At 38.9% G+C, this 21206-nt stretch overlaps 2 protein-coding genes across 3 annotated transcripts; both read right to left on the bottom strand.

Annotated features, from left to right (window-relative positions):
• Positions 1-24: 24 nt before the first annotated feature.
• On the bottom strand, positions 25-20191 carry LOC121255757 (threonine--tRNA ligase, mitochondrial 1-like). Its single transcript, XM_041156251.1, has 20 exons — positions 19782-20191; positions 19444-19681; positions 19266-19325; positions 18910-18999; positions 18016-18090; positions 17769-17897; positions 16165-16254; positions 13394-13482; positions 13221-13317; positions 13051-13137; positions 12424-12508; positions 4844-4938; positions 4511-4543; positions 4339-4425; positions 3273-3365; positions 2789-2881; positions 2474-2695; positions 1689-1760; positions 1321-1392; positions 25-337 (listed from the first exon to the last, which is right to left on the bottom strand). The coding sequence occupies exons 1-20, from the start codon at positions 20042-20044 to the stop codon at positions 242-244; spliced, it is 2166 nt and encodes a 721-aa protein (XP_041012185.1). The 5' UTR covers positions 20045-20191; the 3' UTR covers positions 25-241.
• Positions 10105-11614, bottom strand: LOC121255758. Of its 2 annotated transcripts, none has more exons than XM_041156254.1 (2): positions 10704-11614; positions 10105-10649 (listed from the first exon to the last, which is right to left on the bottom strand). In XM_041156254.1, exon 2 carries the CDS (start codon positions 10611-10613, stop codon positions 10149-10151), a length of 465 nt encoding a protein of 154 aa, XP_041012188.1. In that variant the 5' UTR covers positions 10614-10649; positions 10704-11614; the 3' UTR covers positions 10105-10148. The 2 variants fall into 2 exon arrangements, with proteins under 2 accessions (XP_041012188.1, XP_041012186.1); XM_041156252.1 differs by having other exon boundaries at positions 10118-10649.
• Positions 20192-21206: the final 1015 nt, after the last annotated feature.

Below are 21206 nucleotides of genomic sequence, written 5' to 3'. Positions count from 1 at the left end.
CCACATGCAAAAACCACAAGCATGACAGTAGAAAGTGCACATCCTTTTTCTATAGTCCCACGAAGGTTCTCACTTTGTATAGAGGCAAAAAAAAAACTGTAGACCTTTAATTGGGAGAATAAAGCGCGAAAGAAGAATTGACGATACAGTAAATCAAAGTACATGAGCGTGCGTGCTAACATTCTGATCATACGAATGAAATGAGATGCACCTGTTAATAACTTTTAATGAAAACAAAAATCTAATGGAATGCTGCAATTTCTCCCTCAAAGTGCTTCAGAAGGCTCTCAATGCTCATTACTGAATGATCTGCCTTGTCTCTAACTCGTACACTCACCTGGAACCATAAGAAATCAAGGATTATTTATCTAAAAATATTGCTTACACATAATACATACATACATACATACATACATTCTGTGTGTGTGTGTCTATATATATATATATATAGAGAGAGAGAGAGAGAGAGAGAATAATGTAACCTATGTCAGTATTGTTCATTGCGGGCTAACTCTTGCCACAATATACTTATGCAATGGCAGAGAAAAAGAAAAACAATTCTATAAAAACCGAGAACCCTCATCCCGGCCTTTAGTTTTACATATCTTCTTCTTTTAATAGGGAATTAAGTTAATTTCTTTCACAACTATTTAATGCTTATGTTTGATGGTAATCTAAATACAGTTGAATTGTATTATACTTCCATAAAAATTCGCACATGAATAATTGAACCAATTTGCCGGAGTCTAGTCCTGTGATTTGCATTTCAAAATTATTTTTCCAGTAATAAATTTTATTACAAAGCCAAGGTAGTTGTACTGCTCCAGTTCCCAAACATACAAAGGTGCTTACAATATAGAATCCGAGCAAGTTTCTTCTGCTTTTCTTCTTTCTTATTACTCACGGAATTAATATTGGATTCTTACATGCTTCAAGATCTTTTTTTCATTTAAGTTCATCCAAAAAATTCATGTCAGCCTAAAAGTAGCCTATATTAATTCTTAAATGCCTATTTTTTTCATTTAAATGCAAATTTAGGTAAAAAAATTGTTTAACATATCAATTTATTTTAATTTATCCAGATTCGCCTAAAAACAAGATTCACACATGCCAAATACTCAGAGAACGTGGACACTTCACATTCACACATAACATGGTTCGTCTAAAAACCCAGAGACCAAAAAGAGTACACCAAAATTCAAACAAGAGAGCTGGTTTCCGGCAATGCAAATGCATGCATCTATATGGTAAGTGAACTAACTATCTATAAAGAACACTGCAACAAATAGGAATTTTACACAAGTAGTAGATAGGTAGAACCTGTCCAGTGTTGGCTTCCTCCTCCCCAACAACCAATATAAAGTTGTACTGTGCCATTTGAGCTTCTCTTATCTGCAGGAAGCTAAAAATATCAGTAATTGAACAGATTCTCCTACAATGTCATTAGCAAAGTAGAAGCAATTGTTTTTTTTCTTGGCGGGGGGGAGGGGGGAGAGGCTCAAAACCACAATAGAGGAGTTCCAAAAGGGAAAGAGTGAAAAATGGACAAATCTTTTACATAAACCCCCTGCGGACCAGAATATTGATTTTGCTTGTGGCATTTCATGTATTCTTTCTAATTAATTAAAAACAGTTCATGGGTATGTAAAAGATCAACAAAACATGTGAGGCAGGGATTAGGAATGAACCTTTTTCTGGATCTTTCTATCGGTAGTATCAACATCGACATGATAACCAGCTCTAAATATCTGATCTTGCACCTATAACAAAGCATTGGCAAACAGAACAGAGCCTCAAATAATTCATAACTCGAAATGGTAATCATAACTTAACAACCCTATCAAATGAAGTATCCAGTACTTCTTTTTTTTTTTTTTTTTATAAGTATCCAGTACTTCTGACAGCTATTGCACTGTGATATGCAGATGCACCTGAATATACTTATAAGAATTAAATTATTTGGCAACTATAACAACTGCTAAAAGACAATTCATTACAAAGGCTTAATCGCTCAAGATCTCCAGGAAAAAAAAAAAAAAAAAAAAAAAAAAGACTCCAGCAACCTACTGCTTGTTTGTGTTGTGAGCCCATATACGCAAACATACTGCTTGACTCGACCATAACTTTTACCTAAAAGTTTGAGCACCTCAAATTTGACATGTGATCCGCTTATTAAGATCTAAATGATCAGCCTAAGATTATATGTAATGCCCCAACGGAGGCCCAAGCCACGTATTAGTCATACACCAAAAGGACTGGTCAATGGTACAATTGGTGCTCACTAGAATCATTATAAAGAGCAAGAACCTTGTCCCTCCCAAGCAATGTGGGATCTCATCCAGTGATTCACCACCTATACTCGTTCAATATGGGGTATCACATTATAGCTTGAGCTACCAACTACTAAGCATAATTTGGGCTCGTTTCCAGCCATATATTTACACAAAACACAAAAATTAATAACAGTAATGACCTTTAGCGCATATGGCTGAGATTTCTCCGACACTGGGCAAACAATAGCTTGGCGTGGACTAAGCCAGAAGGGCCATTTTCCTTTGTAGTGCTCCAAGAGTATGGCAAACATACGCTCAACAGATCCTAGAACAGCTCTGTGTATCATAACAGGGGTCTCCCTCTTGGCTTCATCCTCTGCTGAGTAATACAATTCAAAACGAGCTGGAAGCTGGAAATCCAGCTGCAACCACAGACATCGACCTATTAAGTGCTTATTCTGCACTACCAAAACGTGGTGAAAGACAAAACACAAATACAAATGCACACCATAAACCTGTAATGTTGCACATTGAAATTTCCTATTCAATGCATCAGATACACTGATATCTATCTTTGGTCCATAAAATGCACCATCTCCTTCATTTATCTGTATAACATAAGCATTGAGAGAACAGGGATAATACATAGACTACTGCTAAAAACAAAGACTGATTGAACTATAAGCATTTAGTCCCTTTTCATCTAATCGGTTGGGTTCAAGCCATCTGATTAATAGAGGACCCTCTGAAATCATTATATAATTATTAGAGTTCTGACGCTTGGGTATCATATCATTGATTTCATTAAAATGCTGGTAGGAATGTTAAAAACATAAAATGGATCAGTATTTTTCAGTTACATTTTCTATTGCTTAGACTGACTTCAGCATGATCAAAGTTTCAAATCCAGTTTGGGCCAAGCTCAAAGCCCAACAGGAGCAGAAGCTAACGCCTGGCTCAAGCTTAGGTGCAGTTGAAGTGTAAGAGGGGCAATGTTACCTGCCAGGGCTTTCCAGACTCATCCAATGCTTCTGCAAGTGCAGCCTCTGCTCTCTCCCATGTAGCCAAGTCTCCTAAGTACTTCTCAGGCCTCTACGATATTGGTACCAACAGAGATATTGGGTCACATGTTATAAAAATTCATTCCACTATATACTTCCATGCACACCAAGAGGAAAAGGGTGTGTTTTGGGAGAAAGTGTATATTCAACAGAAACAGATGACACCAAAAAGATATGGCATCATAAAGAACTAGAAACAAAGAAAAGCTATATTACACATAATGAACTGTGCATATGCAACTTCGAGATCAAGGTCTTGAAATGACCAACTAAAACAAAAGTGGGAAATTGCAGGTATAGAAAAATTCAAAAGGACATACAGAGAAGAGATATTCAACAAAAAAGTTCAACAGTAACAGTTCTGCTCCACAGAAATGCAAGGACCCTTCCTTGATACACAATTGACATCTAATTTCCCCGAGTTCATTCTTTTGGATAGGTAAACAGCAGGTTTTTTTTTTTTTTTTTTAAGTGGATAGGTAAACAGAAATTTTATTGAAGTTTCCCTGTAAATTCATCACAAGCAAACAATGTATATCCTATAGAAGCCATTAAATTTGTCCCCATAGGGAGAAGAAATTTGCGATTACACAAGAAGGAATACTCTGGCTTATGTTTTAAAGAATTTTTGTTGATTTATAAGTTCATAAAAGTAATCTCGATTATACAAATCATTGTTTATGGTTTAAATTGTTGTCTTTAACAAAAAGAATTAATATTATTCAGCAAAATCAATAACAACATTGTACCCACCAGGGACATAATTTTTGAGAAAAGACTCGTTAACAAGAAACTCCAGAATACCTGAGAATACCTCATTACCCAAACGCAACCGAAAAAGTCAAAAGTGACAAAGTATTTCATTGCTACTAGTTTGAGAAAAGACTCGTTAACAAGAAACTCCTACTATCTAACTTTTTCATTGCTTTTCCTCATTAAACTCGAGTTCGAAACATTGTCAATCAACAGGAACAAATTTTAGCACAAATGAGCAAATAGCATACCGTGGATAGCTTCAAGTCAAAAGTGAACCCAAAAACATCATAGACATGTTTGATGAAGTCTAAGACACCACGTACTTCTTCTTTTATCTGTCAAATGAAGCACATTAAAATAACAGGCATAGGAAGCAAAAAGAGATTAACAGTTCTATCATGAGTCAATTATTCAACTCACCTGGGATTCCCGGCAGAAGATATGAGCATCATCCTGTACGAAGATTTGAACTAATTTAGTCAAAGTTAACTTTTCCCAGTCACCTCAGAAACGATTAAAAATATAAAAATGTCCACCTGGACGATTGACTGTGTTGGACCAAGGCACTTCAAGCCCATAGTAAAATGTGTGTGTGTGTGAGAGAGAGAGAGAGAGAAGAGTTCTATGATTAGTGTGGGAACCTAATTAACAAAAATAGAAGAAAGGTAGAAAAATCCAACCAGCCAGATGCATTTAATCACAAAAAATTAAAAAATAAAAACAGTTCATTAACAACCACAGCTAAAATGGTACCTGCTGAAATCTCCTGACACGAGTTAATCCAGTGAGTGCACCACTGGCCTCATTGCGGTGCAATACCCCAAAGTCAGCCAGTCGAAGTGGAAGTTCTGTAAAACAAATCATAAACAATCAGGACAGTGAAGGTGCAAAGAAGTGACATAAAGGTAACTGACTAATAATGGGGTTAGGAATAGAAGAAAATAGGATGATATGTTCATCAAATCATACATGAGGTTTTTGGTTGAAAACATTTTTTTATTAGTACCTCACTCAATTTCATAAAAGAAAAAGCACAAAGCATGCTGCCCCAGTACATTGGGAGTATACATAGGAGAACACCTAGTTGAGGGGAAAGGGAACAAGAATTTAGAAAATCTACAAATGAAGAAAAGCATGTTTCATTGTGGATGCTTAACCATTTATACAAAGAGTTGAGCATAGAGGTTTTTAGCTCATGTAGCATTCTCCTGCAGTGTTTGAAATTGCTGGTGTAGTATTTATTCCATACACACTAGAGCCATCCTCCATATGTCTATATTCACAAGGCTCTAGCCACCTCACAATGAAGCAACAAATGGACAATAGTGTCACCACAGCAATTCATCCCCATAAAACGTCTTCTCCTTATATTGTCCATAGTCAGAATCTTTCCTTGGGCACCTTATGCGGATGGACTGGTGTAGCATGTGCAAGAAGAGTGGCAAACTTATCAATCATTTGTTGCTTCATTGTGTTGACTAGGGCCTTGTGACCGTCTATTTTTGCGCCAACAGGTGGAGTTGTATATCAGAAAAATAGTAACACAACATTAGTAGTCTCGATCATATAACTTCTGCCTCGTATGGCAGACCCTTAAAACTACAAGTCATATGTAATATGCAGTTAAACAAATTAAAAAGAACAGAAGGGGCACAGATTGAGGGGGAAGAAAGGGCCAGCTGTAACACAATAAGCATGAACCAGAATTAAAATCATCTTTATTGAGGGCACTTTCATGATTCAGTAGTCTTTTTAATAAGTAATTTCACAATTCAGTAGTTATGGTACAGAAATCTTGTTAGCAACCAAACTTTATACCTCTTTTTTTTTTTTTGATAAGTAAGAGATCAATATTATATATATGAATGAAATAGGCATAGCCCATGTACACAAGAAGTATATTGAAGAACACCTAAATACATTCTACGTGCGATAAATTAAAGACAAAAAATCATGAACATTGCCCCCCTGCAATACCATGGCGGAAAGCCAAGACAATAATGTGTGGAACAAAAGATTCTTCAACTCAGCCAGTGTGCGTTCCTTATCTTCAAAGCAGCGCGCATTCCTTTCCGTCCAAATACACCACATGATGCACAACGGAATCATCTTCCACACCATTGCCACTTGATGACAGCCTTGCATCTTCCTCCAACAACCCAACAAATCCACCACCCTCATAGGCATAACCCAAGCAACATCAACCCTTTGAAAGATCTCATCCCACAACACCCTCGCTACCTCACAATGTAGTAAGAGATGGTCCACCGATTCTCCATTCTTTCTACACATGTAGTACCAATCCATGACTACACATCCTCTTCCTCAAATTATCCGTGGTCAAGATCTTCCCAAAGGCGGCACTCCAAACAAAAAAGGCTACTCTAGAAGGCACATGAGACCTCCAAATATTCTTCTAGGGAAACGGAGTATTATCTTGAGTTGTCAAGATGTTATAATACGCCTTCACTGTGCATATCTTGTAATTGTTAGATCTCCACTTCAATCGATCACGCTGTGCTATAGGGGTCCCTGTAGAATAAAGTGAACTGAAAAATTCTGCAACAATAGATAATTCCCAGTCATGGAAATCCCTACTAAAGATAATGTTCCACTGATACGAGCCATGAGAAAATAACCGCACATCCGCCACTGACGCCTCCTTGTTAACTGCAATACGATATAGAGCCAGAAAAGCCCTTTCCAAAGTTTGATCTCCACACCACATGTCCCGCCAAAAACTTATTCGATTGCCCTTACCAATTACAAAACGGATTTGATTTGCAAAGCATGGCCACCCCTTCCTTATAAACTTCCATAAACCCACACCATATCCCCCTCTTACTTCGTTGGAACACCAACCTCCCCTAGCGACGCCATATCTAGCATCAACAATTTCCTTCCACAATGATCCTCCTCCAAGTGATATCTCCAAAGCCATTTTCCCAATAAAGCTTTATTAAAAGTCCTCAAGTTACACACTCCCAATCCTCCATCCACAACTGAAGCACAAACTGTTTTCCATCTAACCAGATGAAATTTCTTCTCCTCCCCCATGCCTCCCCATAAGAATGCCCTAAATAGTTTCTCCATCCTATTTACCACCCCTGCAGGCATAGGAAACAAAGATAAAAAGTATGTGGGGAGGTTAGTGAGAGCACTCTTAATAAGAGTGCGGCGACCCCCTTTTGATAAATACACCCGTTTCCAACCGGCCAACCTTTTCTCTATCTTCTCCACCACCCCATCCCAAATAGCTCTATTCTTAAAAGTTGCTCCCAACGGAAGGTCCAGATATTTCATTGGAAAAGAAGACACCTTACATTCCAACAGGCTTGCTAAGCTAAGGATATTAGGAATCGCACCCGCAGGAACCATTTCAGACTTACCCAGATTCACCTTGAGCCCTGACACTGCTTTGAACCAAAGTAGCAATGCTCGTAGTGTTTGAATTTGGCTATTATCCGCTTCACAGAAGACTAAAGTATCATCTGCAAAAATAAGATGTGAGATGATAGTAGGGCCACCAGAGCCATTGCCCACCTGAAAACCAGCTAAAAACCCTCCTCGAACAGCAGCCTGCACCATCCTACTTAGCGCCTCCATAACTATAACAAATAAAAGTGGGGATAGAGGATCTCCCTGCCGCAAACCCCGTGAACTATCAAAAAAACCAGCAGGTGTGCCGTTGACTAGAACTAAGAATCGGGCCATGGAAATACAATGACGCATCCATGAAATCCACCTAACCCCAAAACCACACCTCTCAAGCAGGTATAAGAGAAATTCCCAGTTCACATGATCATACGCCTTCTCCATGTCAAGCTTGCAAAGAACACCTGAGCCTCCCTCCCGAAGTTTGTGGTCCAAACACTCATTTGCAATGAGAACCGAATCAAGAATTTGTCTCCCCCGAATAAATGCGTTCTGAGACTTGGAAATGATATGCTCCAACACCGGGCTAAGCCGGTTGGCCAGGACCTTCGCAATAATCTTATACATGCTACTAATCAGACTTATTGAACGGAACTCCTCAATAGTCGAAGCCCCGTGTTTCTTAGGAATGAGAGCAATGAAAGTCACATTGAGGGATTTTTCAAACTTTTGGAAAGAGTGAAATTCACTAAGGACCTGCATTACATCACCTTTCACAATATCCCAACAAGTTTGAAAGAAACCCATTGAAAAACCATCCGGACCCGGCGCTTTATCCTTAGTCATACCAGATATAACCTTGTAAATCTCTTCTTCCGCAAAAGGTCTCTCTATATCACGCGCGCTCTATAAGTCAATTGCCTCGAAAGGCAAGGCATCAAGCTTCAGCCTCCAAGAAGCCGATTCTGTGAGAAGGGTCTCATAATAGTGTACTATATGGTTTTCTAGCTCGGGAGGGGAAGAAATCACCTGAGAGCCTACTTGAAGCGACTCAATAACATTATTACGCCGGTGTGAATTAGCCACTTTGTGAAAGAACTTAGTGCACCTATCCCCTTCTTTCAACCAAAGGGCCCTGGATTTTTGACGCCATGAGGTCTCCTCCGAGGTATCTCCCACTAATTCTTTGCCTTCTAGCTCTTGCAATTCCTCCAACATTGCAGACTTCTGATCGTCAATATGACCAAACACTTCCAAATTCCACTTCTTCAGGTCTTATTTCAACACCTTTAACTTGCCTGCAAGAATGAAACTTGGAGTACCAACGAACTGATATGATGACCACCAAACACTCACCTTCTCTACAAACCCATCCGCTGATAACCACATGTTTTCGAACTTGAAATACCAGCGACCCCTGTGAATACCCCCACAGTCTAAAAGAATAGGGAAATGATCTGAGCTGACTTGAGCTAACCATTTCTGGCTTACTTCGGGATAGTGGGCTTCCCATGAGGGAGAGACAAGGAATCTATCCAATCTCGACCAAACCCTCCCGTTTGACCAAGTGTACTCTCCCCCTACCAGAGGGAGATCCATGAGATCCAGATCCAAGATAAACTCGGAAAAATCCTCCATAGCCACAGAATTTCGGAAATGCCCTGATCGTTCGCTAGGAAAAAGCGTAATGTTAAAATCACCCCCCAAACACCACGGCACTTCCCATAGTGAGTATAAGCCCGCCAACTCCTCCCACAACCTTCTCCTGTCCCTGTCCACATTAGGACCATAGGAACCTGCAAATGCCCATTCCCATCCATCACCCACGTTTTTAAACAGCGTCGCAACCGAGAAATCTCCAATACACTCCTCAATCACCTCTACCACTCTTTTATCCCACATTAGTAGAACTCCTCCTGAAGCTCCCAAAGAAGCCAAATAAGCCCAACCCACATACGAGCACCCCCATAAACTTCGCACAATTCTTCTATCAATGAATTGTAACTTTGTTTCTTGAAAACAAACCACATCACCCTTCCACATCCGCAATAAAGATTTGATACGAAGGCGTTTATTGCGATCATTGAGCCCCCGTACATTCCATGATAAGATCTTAGGCTTCATAAGAAACCTAGATTGCCCCTCCCTTTCAATCTATCCCTTCCTCCACTCCCTTCACATCATAGTTAATGGAACAAGTTAGCCGTCTAAGTTCTCTATCTTGCTTTGAAGCTGATTTGGAATGACTAGTTTCGAGTGCTACAAGAAGGGCCTTGAATTGTTCTTCATAACCTCCAAAAGAAATCCCTATAACGGCTTGAATCTCCTCTACCTTCTTGAAAACCCAATTTGACGAGCAACTCCCATACTTAGAGCTGGGAGGAAGTGTACACAGGGGAGTTAGAGAAGCCCCCTCCTCACTAGGACTATCAGAGGAAAATAAAGCCAGTTCCGAGCTATAAGTTAAGATTGGTTCACCACTGGGTTCGGCCAAAATTAATTGGTTCACCACTGGTACATCACATATTAAAGCCAGTTCATTTTCCTCCCCAAACTCGTTCTCATGTACATGCTCCATCTCCAGTGGTAAAAAGCTTGTCGGAGACCCCTGTAATGAGACTTCATGCTCCGACAGGTCTGACAGTACAAGCAGAGCATCAGGGCCTTCCCCCACCACGCTCGACTAGATCTGTGCAGTCGATAACCCAGGCGACGGCGACGGGAGGTCATCGCACGAAGACCCATCCTCTACCGACACCTCTACTGACTCACCAATCTCAGTGCCGATGTATATTGACTGAACAGATTCACCGTGATGGTCGACGGTGACCAGCAGGAATTTCTGTGTCGGTGTGAAGTCCGGCAAAACCCATATCTGTGCCGCAGGAGGAGGGCACACTGTCTGGACCACCTCTACCAACTCGCCGACCTCTGTGCCGAAGTGTAGTGACTGTGCAGATTCACCGTGATGGTTGACGGTGTCCGGCGGAAGTTTCTGTGCCGGTGGGGAGTTCGGCAAGACGCATATCGGCGCCGTAGGAGGAAGGCACGTTGTTTGGGCTGAAATATTGTTCTGCACCCGAGACACCCGAGACATGACCCATGCTTTCTTTGGGCCAGACTCCTCTTGACCCGACCCAGGGCCCATTACGGACCCAGCCTACACAGAGTGAGCCTTACCCACCTTTGAGCCCATCCCCCTCTGCTCCATTTCCCTCCCTACATTGCACCCCGAAACCTGACCCAAACTCATCTTCATTACTTATTTCCCTTTAACATAGCGTTTAAGGCAAAGAATATCTTCTAAAAGAAGCCCAACCTTCTCCTCCATTTCAGCCAACGACTGTAAGAATTTATCCTCATTTAGCCCCAACAGTTCACTGCCATCTCCCTCCTTTCTTTGCACGATCTCTGAACTGGACATGTCTGGGACCACTACGCGAGGCAGTACCTTCTGCACCACCTCACGGTACGACCATGAACCAACAACCATCGACGAAGGAGCACCACCATCTCCCTTGTGCCCCTTCGGCTTGCCTGCCTGAGAAGACCACAGAACACAGGCTCCTCTGTTTCTCCCACTCCAAACAGAGGAGGAAAGAGTAAGCTCCTTAATAGTGTCTCCAAATTTCCTCCACCCCTCACCCTTCCTCCCTTCCGGTACCACTAACATACTTCTCCTCTTATCATGCCCAAACTCCGAAAGGGAAAAGAAACTGCCATTGTGGTTGCATCCCCTCTGCACCATTAACACTGAGTTTCCTTTTCTCTGTGTTCTTAAAAAGTTAGGAGAAACCAAAGACGCGGCACATTCCTTCACCGTAAAGCCCAACCACCCCAAAGCTTCATGATCCAAGGAGACATATTTCACCACACGACGGCTACTCTTAGTGACACTCCACCATCTATCATTCTCCTTCCTAAACGAAAATAACTTTTGTTCAATGAAAACATCTCTGCACGTTCCCATGAAAACCAACAAAAAACACCAACTCGATAATCACCAAACTGGACTACCAATCTGAACTTAACACCCAACTGGACTACATGCTAAATCACAACAAGGAATTACCACCATTGATGGCCCAAGCTCCAGTAGCAAGAACAGAAAAAAAAAAAAAAACCAAGAAAAGCCAAAAGTGTACGGAGAGAAAAGATGAAAAGAACAAAGATTATACCTCTAACCATATGCAAGCAACTTCAAGTCTATACCAAAACAAAATGATCATAGATTCATAGTTTTAGTAGCTTCAATTTAAGGCAAACTGTGCCTAAAATAAGTCCTCCATAACAAAATCATCATGCATTCAAAAAATACATCATATAACTAATTCCGTGTCATTTATAGAGCAATCAGTGATATTCAATTAGTGATGTAGTCATACTTGATCATTCTACAACTCAAAATGAGAAATAACACCTTGTGCCTTGTGGTATGACATGAGTTCTTTTAGAAAGAGAATCCTCAATTCATTTTTTCATCCACCAACATTAATAGAAAATACATAACAACTTCACAGAAAACCACGTGTCATCTTTAAATTTTTTTTAAAAAAATAAAATATCTTTTGAAATTTAAGTAGTTCATAATCTAAAAAACAGATTTTAAATTTTTTTGAAAACATTAAAAACAACTGGACAGACAGCCCGTGGTGATTCTTTCTTATATTTTTAAATTCAAATCTTTTTTACAAATTATTTTGATTTATTATTTTTTAAAAAAATAATTTTATTTGATCTTTTTTAAAAAAAAATGACAACTAAAGATGACATGTTTTTTCTGTTGAGGTTGATGGACAGAAAAATTAACAAGAGATTCTCTTTTGAAGTAACTCATACCGCAAGAATTATTTCTTTAAAAAACATACAGGATCATGAACCTAAGTACCCCATCACACAGGAGGTGTTTGACCAAAATTTACAATAAAATATGTGCTGTATACCAGAGAAGAACTTACCTCTATATGAGCGAACTCTATGTTGAAACATTAAACAGTGCCCAGGGCAATTCATTGGTTTCAGTCCAAACTCTTGTTTTTCTACCTGCGAGAGATACAGGATTTCATCATATCAAAGAATGTGGATATTATAATATCTTTCATCTACCAAGCAACATGTGAGCATGTGCTAAACATAAAAAAAATTGTGGACATGCTTCATGTGTCTCACAAAACACAACTCCAACAACAACATAGATTTATATTTTCATTATCACTTTGTGAACAAGTCAGTTTCTTCCAATGCCATCACATACAACTACATTCCAAAATAACACTTCTCAACAAGAATATATCTATATGCTATTGCAAATACTTCAAAAAAAATGCCTGGTTAGTACAACCCCAGGTGGCAGACATACATGTTTTTAACCAGAATTGCTATTTACCAATCCCCCCTTGAAAAAAGACCCCACACACAAGAATGAATATATTACAGAAGCCTTTAATAATCAAAATTTTATTTTTTTACCCATTATTTTTTGCTCCCCTATTCTTGGTGTTCCAAGTTTTCTCTATAATGAGCAGAGATATGAAGGGTTTTTTTACAATAAAAACTCATAGCTGTACAGCATATACAAACCACACCTCAAATACAAACATATTCTCCTTGTAATTTGCAGCATGACCAGATGTTTCCCAAAGTTGCATATTGTACATATTTGGTGACAGAACCTGGCAAAGTCAAGTGAGTTAAGGGTACATTTACAGTTCTTAAATATCATGACAACACAACACTTTAATCATTGACTATCAACCTCTTGGTATCCTCTCTCCCTATATTGACTGCGAATAAAATCCATTAATTTGTTGTATATCCGAGCCCCATGAGGAAGGAAGAACCAACTTCCTGGGCTGACATTTACAAAAAATTGTCATGAGCAGTCATGATCATAAAAAGCAAAATAAAGCATATTAAGTCAAACCCTACCTGAGTGGATGACAAAAGAAAAGCTCTTGTTTTGTACCCACTAATCTATGGTCATATTTCTTTGCTTCTTCCAGCTGCTTGATATATTCCTGCAAAAAAGATTAATGTTGAGAAGACAGAGTTACATCATTCAGAACAATAATCATATCCATATCAAACCAATGCCACTTCTCCCAACAAGATACAGCAACTTGTCCTCCATATATATATATATATATATATATATATATATATATATATTTTGATCGGTATCTTGTCCTCCATATATTAATTCCCTGACTAAGGCTTTTGGGGTTATTCTCCATGATCCCACAGAAACATATAATGATTTAATGCCTCACAGCTCCTTTAGAGAATGCCACACCAAGCAAGGTGTATTGCCCGATGCCCGATGTTGGTTAAAGTGCTTGACACACTTTAAGTACAAACCCACTAGAGCCTAGGCACTAAGCACAAAGTGCAAGCATGTGCCTGATTGAAGTAAAGTGCACATTTATAAAAATGATGTATAATAAAAAAAAAAAAATCCATAAAATAAAATAAGGCTTAAAAAGCAAGATGGTGATATATTCAGATAGTAACTCAATGAGTAATGCTACACACCACACCCTCATCCCACTATATAAAATGTGGCACTTTTATCATCCTTGGATCATTTTTTATTTTTTTTAAAAGAAAAATTCAAAAGTGGACAATGTCGACTCATCATAATGGGATGGATGTGAGATAGGAGTGTGGTATGTAGAATTTTCCTAACTCAACATATTAGAGTTTTATGCAAAATGAAACTCAATAATCAACTAAGTAGGATGAAATCAAGCAATCAACTAATTATATAAAATTTAAATATAGCATTTTATACAATTTTATTGTGCTTTACTAAATGTACACATCTATACCAACCAGGCCATGACTAAAACAGCTCAAGAATTGTAGGTGCTAACTTCTATGCTAAAATAAGCAATCAAATATCAATCCATCTAGAAAGCCAACTAGTGTTGGTGAAGGCGCTATGTGCACTTAAGCGCAAACATCATTTAGAGCTAGCGCAAAGTGCAAGCGCACGTCTTATTGAAATAAAGTGCAGATTTCTGAATCATCGTATAATAACAAAAAAATCCATAAAACGCAATCAAGAAAAGTTTAAAAAGGCAAGATGGTAGTATATTGAGCCTATTCATTTGATTTCTTAGAGTATTAAGCAACATGAAAATCAAATGATTGACTAATCACATGAATTTTTTTATAGTAACTCTCTCGTACTTAACAAAATATACAAATCTATAAGATTTGATAGCATAATCAAATTAAAGTAGAAAAAGGTCATGAAAAAATAAATAAACTAAAGAATTGTAGGCATTGAAGCATACATGTCACACATGTGCCACCATGATACATAAATGACCTTCAATATCTACTAAATACCTGCGAATATTTATTTACATCATTTTCTGGGTCATGAATGGCTTTTTATAATTTTTTAAAATTACAAAAGCATGTTTTTCTAAGCTTTAAGCTCACACATAAAGAGTCAAAAGCACACTTTGGTAAATGCGCTTCGCTTTTGGTAAGGAAAGAGATTCAGCCTTCAGGCTTTGCGCTTTCTGCCAATACTAATCAATGTGGCCTATTACAACAGGTTCAAAGCATATGCATCACATTTGACATCATATACCATGTTACATAAATGATTTTCAATATCAACTAAATACTTAAAGGGTACTTGTTTATAACAAAATTACATAAACTGCACTTTTGAAAATTTGCTTTTCTTTTGGTAAGCAAAGTGCGCCAACATTGGCATCTTGCACTAAAGCACACGTTTACCAACACAGCCAATGCAATTGGATTTTGTTTAGTTTCTTCAGGTCTCAGTCCATAGAGATCAATAATGCCATGAACTACTAACAACCAAGCTAACCACTCATTTCATTTGAATTTTCTAGAGATAACCATTACTCTGGCTTTAAAAAATGCGTCTTTTTCTTTTAATGAAAGTGATTACTTTTTTCTGGGGAGGGGAAAGTTATTAGGAGAAAACATTTTCGTTTGAGATTGTTTATTTTTTTTTTTTAAGTAACATTCTCACTTGAAATATTTTGAGCCACCAAAATCAATATTGGAGAAAAAATGCAAAAGTAATTAGGTTCAGCACAAAAGATTCAGTATTTCAGCTCAAAGGAGTTCTTTCAGTGGATCCAAATCCTTGTTGGATTCAACAATGAAGTACTCACTTTTTGTTATATCCAACATGGTGGAACATAGACATTCGTACCTAATCATATTAATTGATTAAATAAAATTTCAAACATGTGTCCAATGTGAATGATTTAATCAGCTAACAAAGTGGCGTCCATGAGGTACTTTCAATCCACTAGTGGATGTACTAGTACATATGCTTATCCAAATACACTACGGGGGCCACAAATTTTGAAGGCAATATCATTACACATAATCCTATCTCGCAAGGTAAGTGGGCCTATGTTTATCATCAACCGCCCCCATGAATAGAAACATTCACATTAGATTGACTATATGGATATATACAAAATGTTAGACAACAAAACTACCAATATCATTTATAATAATACCTTCAAGTTGATAACAGGAATGTCTTAAATTTTTCCACTAACCAAAGATCATAAAATTCCCAATTGAACGAAAGGAAAAGACAAAACATACTCAGCAGTCAAGCCAAAGCATATACATGAGTTGCAGGCAAATTGGAGAAAAGCAGAGAGCATTTAAAGGGGCTGAAAATATAAATGCACCTGAAGCCGTTTCTTATCAGGATAAGATATTCCATAAACTCTTTGTAAACTCTCACGGTCTTTATTCCCCCTCCAGTAAGCTGATGAAGCCTGTAATTAAAACATATATGCTAAGTATGTTTGAAATACCTTGGACTTCCTTTGGGAGCCTCTTTCAAAGCAAGCAATATTTGGGAGGGTGTTGTTGAGAAGGTAGAAAAAAGATTGGCGGGTTGGAAGTGGCTCTACTTATCAAAAGAGGGGAGACATACTTTCATCAAAAGCACTCTCTCTAATCTTCCGACATACTTTCTCTCCCTATTCCCTTTACCGGTAGGAGTGGCCAATCGGTTGGAAAAACTGTTTAGGGCCTTCTTGTGGGGTGGCATGGGGGAGGAACATAAACTCCATTTAGTGAGTTGGCAAAAAGTGTGCTGTCCGAAGGAGGTTGGTGGCTTGGGGGTGCGCAACTTGATCATTTTCAACAAAGCTCTATGAGGAAAGTGGTTGTGAAGATTCCAATTGGAAGGGGATTCGTTGTGGAGATTGGTTGTCGATAGGAAGTATGGCAGTGATTGGGGGGGTTGGTGTTCTAAAGAAGGTAGGGGGACTTATGGTGTGAGCCTTTGGAGATTTATTAGAACTGGGTGGAAGGTGTTTGCAAAACACATTAATTTCAAGGTGGGAGAGGGCACAAGAATCAGCTTTTGGTTTGATGTATGGTGTGGTGAGAGAGCACTGTTTTCTGTTTTCCAGGTGTTTTCAGATTGTCTGAAAATAAGCAGGTGGTTGTTTCAGATGTGATGTGCCGAGCCAATGGTAATGTGCATTGGAATATGATCTTTTCCAAAAATGTACAGGAGTGGGAAGTTGAGGAAATAGCAGATTTTTACAGCTTGCTTTATTCTAAGAAGATAGGTGGAAATGGGAGAGATAGAATGAAGTGGAAACATTCGGGGAGCAATAATTTTTCTGTCAAATCTTTCTACAAAGTGCTGGCAGCACACCAGCCCACTTTGTTTCCATGGAAGGGTATTCGGAGAGCTCCCATGCCCTCCAAAGTCGCATTTTTACATGGACTGCAGCCTTAGGAAAGACTTTGACGGCCGATAATTTAAGGAAACACGGGATGATCGTGACGGAGTGGTGTTACATGTGTAAAAACAACGGAGCATCTTTTCTTGCAGTGGCAAGGTAATTATGGGCAGGTATTTTTTGTGGAGCTGGTCTGTTTTGGGTCATGCCTAAGAGTGTAGGGGATCTTCTAGCATGCTGGTATAGACAACATCACAGCCCCAATTGGCTGCAACGTGGAGAATGGTTCCTTTGTGTTTATTGTGGTGTATATGGATGGAACGCAATGAGAGGTGTTTCAACAACAAGGAGAGGACTGTGGGGGAATTATGGAACTTTTTTGTATTTTCTTTAGTTCAATGGTTTGCTGCTATTATATTAAAGGGAGGGAATGTTTATGAGTTCTTGCTCTCTTTTCAGTTTTCTAGAATGTAATTAGGTGTTTTCTGCTATTATACTTAATGCAAGCACATATCACTAAGCAAAACACTAACAAATTATTCTCTTAGTTTGGTAAGTGCAAAGCACTAACAAATCATGAAACATGTCACCTTCAAGCAAGCAATTGCTTTGACAAAGGATGTGTTTGGTATATGCGGTCCACGACACAAATCAACCAGGGGGCCACATCTGTACACTGTGATTGTCTTGTCTGCAGGCAAATCATTTATGATTTCGATCTGATTACAATATTTGGAAAAACAATGTATGTCAGAAATGTAGAACTATGAAATGAAAATCGGAAATTATTGAAGAATTATACAATTTTTTGAGTCAAAATAAGAAAGATTTACATGCCTTGAAATGATTTTCAGAAAACATCTGAAGTGCCTCATCCTTTGATACTTCAATGCGCTCAAAAGGCTGTTTATCCTGAAAATTAAAAATAAAAAATATGCTTTACTGACAACAATGAGCATCTCTCTTACTGAGAGAGAGAGAGAGAGAAAGAGATAGGTCCCAGCCTTTTTTAAAAGGTCTACTACTCATCAAAGATGGAAAAGTATGACCAAGCCAAGAGGCAACCCACCAAAAGTGAAGTAAACAAAACACGGTCAGATTATAGCTTTAAAAGTTTTTCAGCATTTCTAAAGTAGTTTTTTTTGTGATATATAATAAAACCATATAAAAATCAATTAATGAACCCATATTTTTTTTTTATCGATAAACAAATTTTTATTGATCAAAAGAGTAGGCAAAAGGCCGAGTATACAGGACATATACAAGAGCAACACCTAGGCGTGCTAATTTAGTTACACCACCAAACTAAATTAGGTCAACCTCTATTACCAGTATAAATTAGGTCAAACCCACCGAACTATGTTAAAAGTATGAAGTGCAAATGAACCCATATTAAGAACATATCATCACTAGGACCAAACATCCCGGCTATGCATATGCCTATGACCACACTTCATCTTCATCCAACACTCAAAGTTGGGGATTTATGGCTACCCAAAGACAATTCTTTGACTTCTCTCCACCATGTGATCATTTTATACCCTTTACCTATACTGACTTTCTTCATTTATACTGGTAATCGAATAAGCAAAAGTATTTTTGTCTAACAAGAGCAGGAACAACAGTTTCTGTTAAGCTTGACAACGGAACCAAAAGAACAATAAGCAACACAAATATTGTCAACGAGAGGGGGGGGGGGGGGGGAAGAGAGAGAGAGAGAGAGAGCAATACCGCAACAGCCTTCATTGCCTCTGATTCAATTTGCTTGAAGTGATCATCATTCAAGCCCAAATCACCATAAAATGCATCATAATAGAAACCCTGTAATATCATTCACACCATTACATGAGGAAATAGAAATAATTTGCACTTCATACTTTAACATAGTTACACCACCGAAAAATAAGGTCAAACCCATACAATCGTTTTCAATACTAGATGTTCGATATGGCAAAATAACAAAAACTGTATGATAATAGAACCAAATTTGAGCAATAAACGAGCTTGTGGTAGAATTATGCTAGCAGTTACCAATGACCAAATTGCCAAGAAAACATGCTAATTTTACAACAGTACTAGCAAGTTACCTCTCCTCTTGTGGTACAGGGTCCAATGCACAGCTTGCAACCGTACTCCTGCTCGACCGCCTGCACCACCATAACAAAAAGTTTAACGATCCATCGAGCCAAAGATTAGAACTTTTCTTTGTCTCCCAAGAATATAGAATTAATTCAAATGCGCCAGAAAATATGGAAATGCCAGTACCTCGCCGAGAATGTGCGCGCTGGAATGCCAGAATGTGTCGCGGCCTTCGTCGCTATCGAAAGTGAACAACTTGAGCTCACAGTCGTCCTCCAAGGGCCTCGTCATGTCCCAGAGAACCCCATTCACCTGCGAAATCAACGCGTTCGCAGCCAGACTCTTTGAAATCTCTTTCGTCACATCCATCGGCGAAGTCACCCACTTCTTCCCCTCCTTCACAGTCCCATCCAGCAACGTAATCCTAAACGAAAAAGTAACAAAAAAAAGAAGAGGAAAATAAATAAATCAATGAATGCATATGTTAGTGGCGGAGAGAGGGCTGGGAATTTATTGTTTCCTACTTGATGGGATCGGCGGGGAGGGACTCGCGCTGAGCGAGTTGCCGGGATTGGATGGACTGGAAGAGCTGGATGCGTTTGGGGATGACCTTACCGAGGTACGCTTCGTCTTTGGGGTGATTGGACGCCATGGAGGCGATTGGTGGTGGCGTCGAAGAGAAATGGCGGGGGAGAGAGTGTATGTAAGGAAAAGGCGAAGGAGTGGAGGGGGAGGAGAAGCGGCGGAATTGGAAGGAGAGGGCAGCCCTGAGCCTAGTGCATAGCATACGGGTAGTGAGTTGGGTTTTTAGCTTTCGTGTTTATTTTTATAGTCTATAGAGAGGGTTTTAGGCGGCGAGATTCCCATTGGGGGAGGGGATCTGTGTGTTTGCGTGGCGTTGGCACCAAGCAATGTAAACGCTATTTGCCTGTGGAGTTTGACTTTGGACCAAGGCCGTTGGCAAATGATCTTATTTCATCCATTTCATTTGGATCAATTGTTCTTATGGCTTTTGTTCGTCAAATAGAGTGACTTTGGTATCAAATCTCTTTTTTTCTTGCAAATGAGATTAAGAGTCGGTTTGGATTGAGAGATTCCCAACTCATCTTGTACGGTCATTGTAACCTTCCGCTTAATTAACCATTAGATTAAACCCTTAAGCACTTTCGATTAGGTTTTGAATTTTTGGATTATTACTTACATTAAGGTTGATAGTGAGGTTAATCTTGGCACTAAGTACCATTAAGCTAAAGAATAGATAAGCAAGTCCGTCAGTAATTTTGGTGAGACTTTTAGAATCTTAAAGCATTCACGGACCTAGCCCAAGAAGACTTGAACCAAATCCTTAGAAAATCAAGACTAGTTTTGGTCCAAGTATAAGGTAGGCATGCCTTTGGGCCAAACTTGGTGTAGAATGGACCCATGGCCCAATTAAGCCAAGTCAAACCTTTTCAAGCCCATCTTAGTGGATCTTGAGGTTTTTTTTCAACCCAAAAAATCTGAAAATAAGGTCCCTCTCATTCAAGTCCAAGAGCCCATAAGCCATGAACCAACACATTTGGCCCTCTTTAAAGCCCACAAGGCCCATACCATTGGTTTCCTTAAACCCAAATCATACTCTAAGTACCCAAATTAAGTTTTGAAAATTGACTAAGATTATTAACCATTATTCTTGAGGTTAGTGAACTTTAAACCATACTTTGAAACTTAATTGTGTTTAATTTTTTCTTAAACTTTTTAATTCAAATTTTCTTGAATTAATACTTCATTACTTCATAATTAGACCTCATTAATACCCTAGATAAACCTCCACACATGTCAATAAGAAAAATGACATATCAGGCCCAAGCTTTGCATCAATCAGTTTTGTGCATTACCCTTTGTAATGCTTGGACTGTTTAGCCCTTGGGTGCAACATTTTTGTAGTTTGTCCTCAAAGGTAATATGGT

This window comes from Juglans microcarpa x Juglans regia, chromosome 3D, assembly GCF_004785595.1.
Source record: "Juglans microcarpa x Juglans regia isolate MS1-56 chromosome 3D, Jm3101_v1.0, whole genome shotgun sequence".
Taxonomy (NCBI): domain Eukaryota; kingdom Viridiplantae; phylum Streptophyta; class Magnoliopsida; order Fagales; family Juglandaceae; genus Juglans; species Juglans microcarpa x Juglans regia.
The sequence above is the reverse complement of the archived record's forward strand: the minus strand, read 5'-3'. Positions and strand labels throughout refer to the sequence as shown.

What these genes read in the sequence shown, in the direction of transcription:
- LOC121255758 (XM_041156252.1), bottom strand. Translation starts at nt 11,435, where the DNA reads ATGGGAACGTGCAGAGATGTTTTCATTGAACAAAAGTTATTTTCGTTT.
- LOC121255757 (XM_041156251.1), bottom strand. Translation starts at nt 20,044, where the DNA reads ATGCTATGCACTAGGCTCAGGGCTGCCCTCTCCTTCCAATTCCGCCGC. An exon ending in TTCTTTTGTCATCCACTCAG is followed by an intron (nt 13,318 to 13,393) that starts GTAGGGTTTGAC and finishes TGTAAATGTCAG; the next exon opens with CCCAGGAAGTTGGTTCTTCC. An exon ending in TCTTCTGCCGGGAATCCCAG is followed by an intron (nt 4,426 to 4,510) that starts GTGAGTTGAATA and finishes TTCATTTGACAG; the next exon opens with ATAAAAGAAGAAGTACGTGG.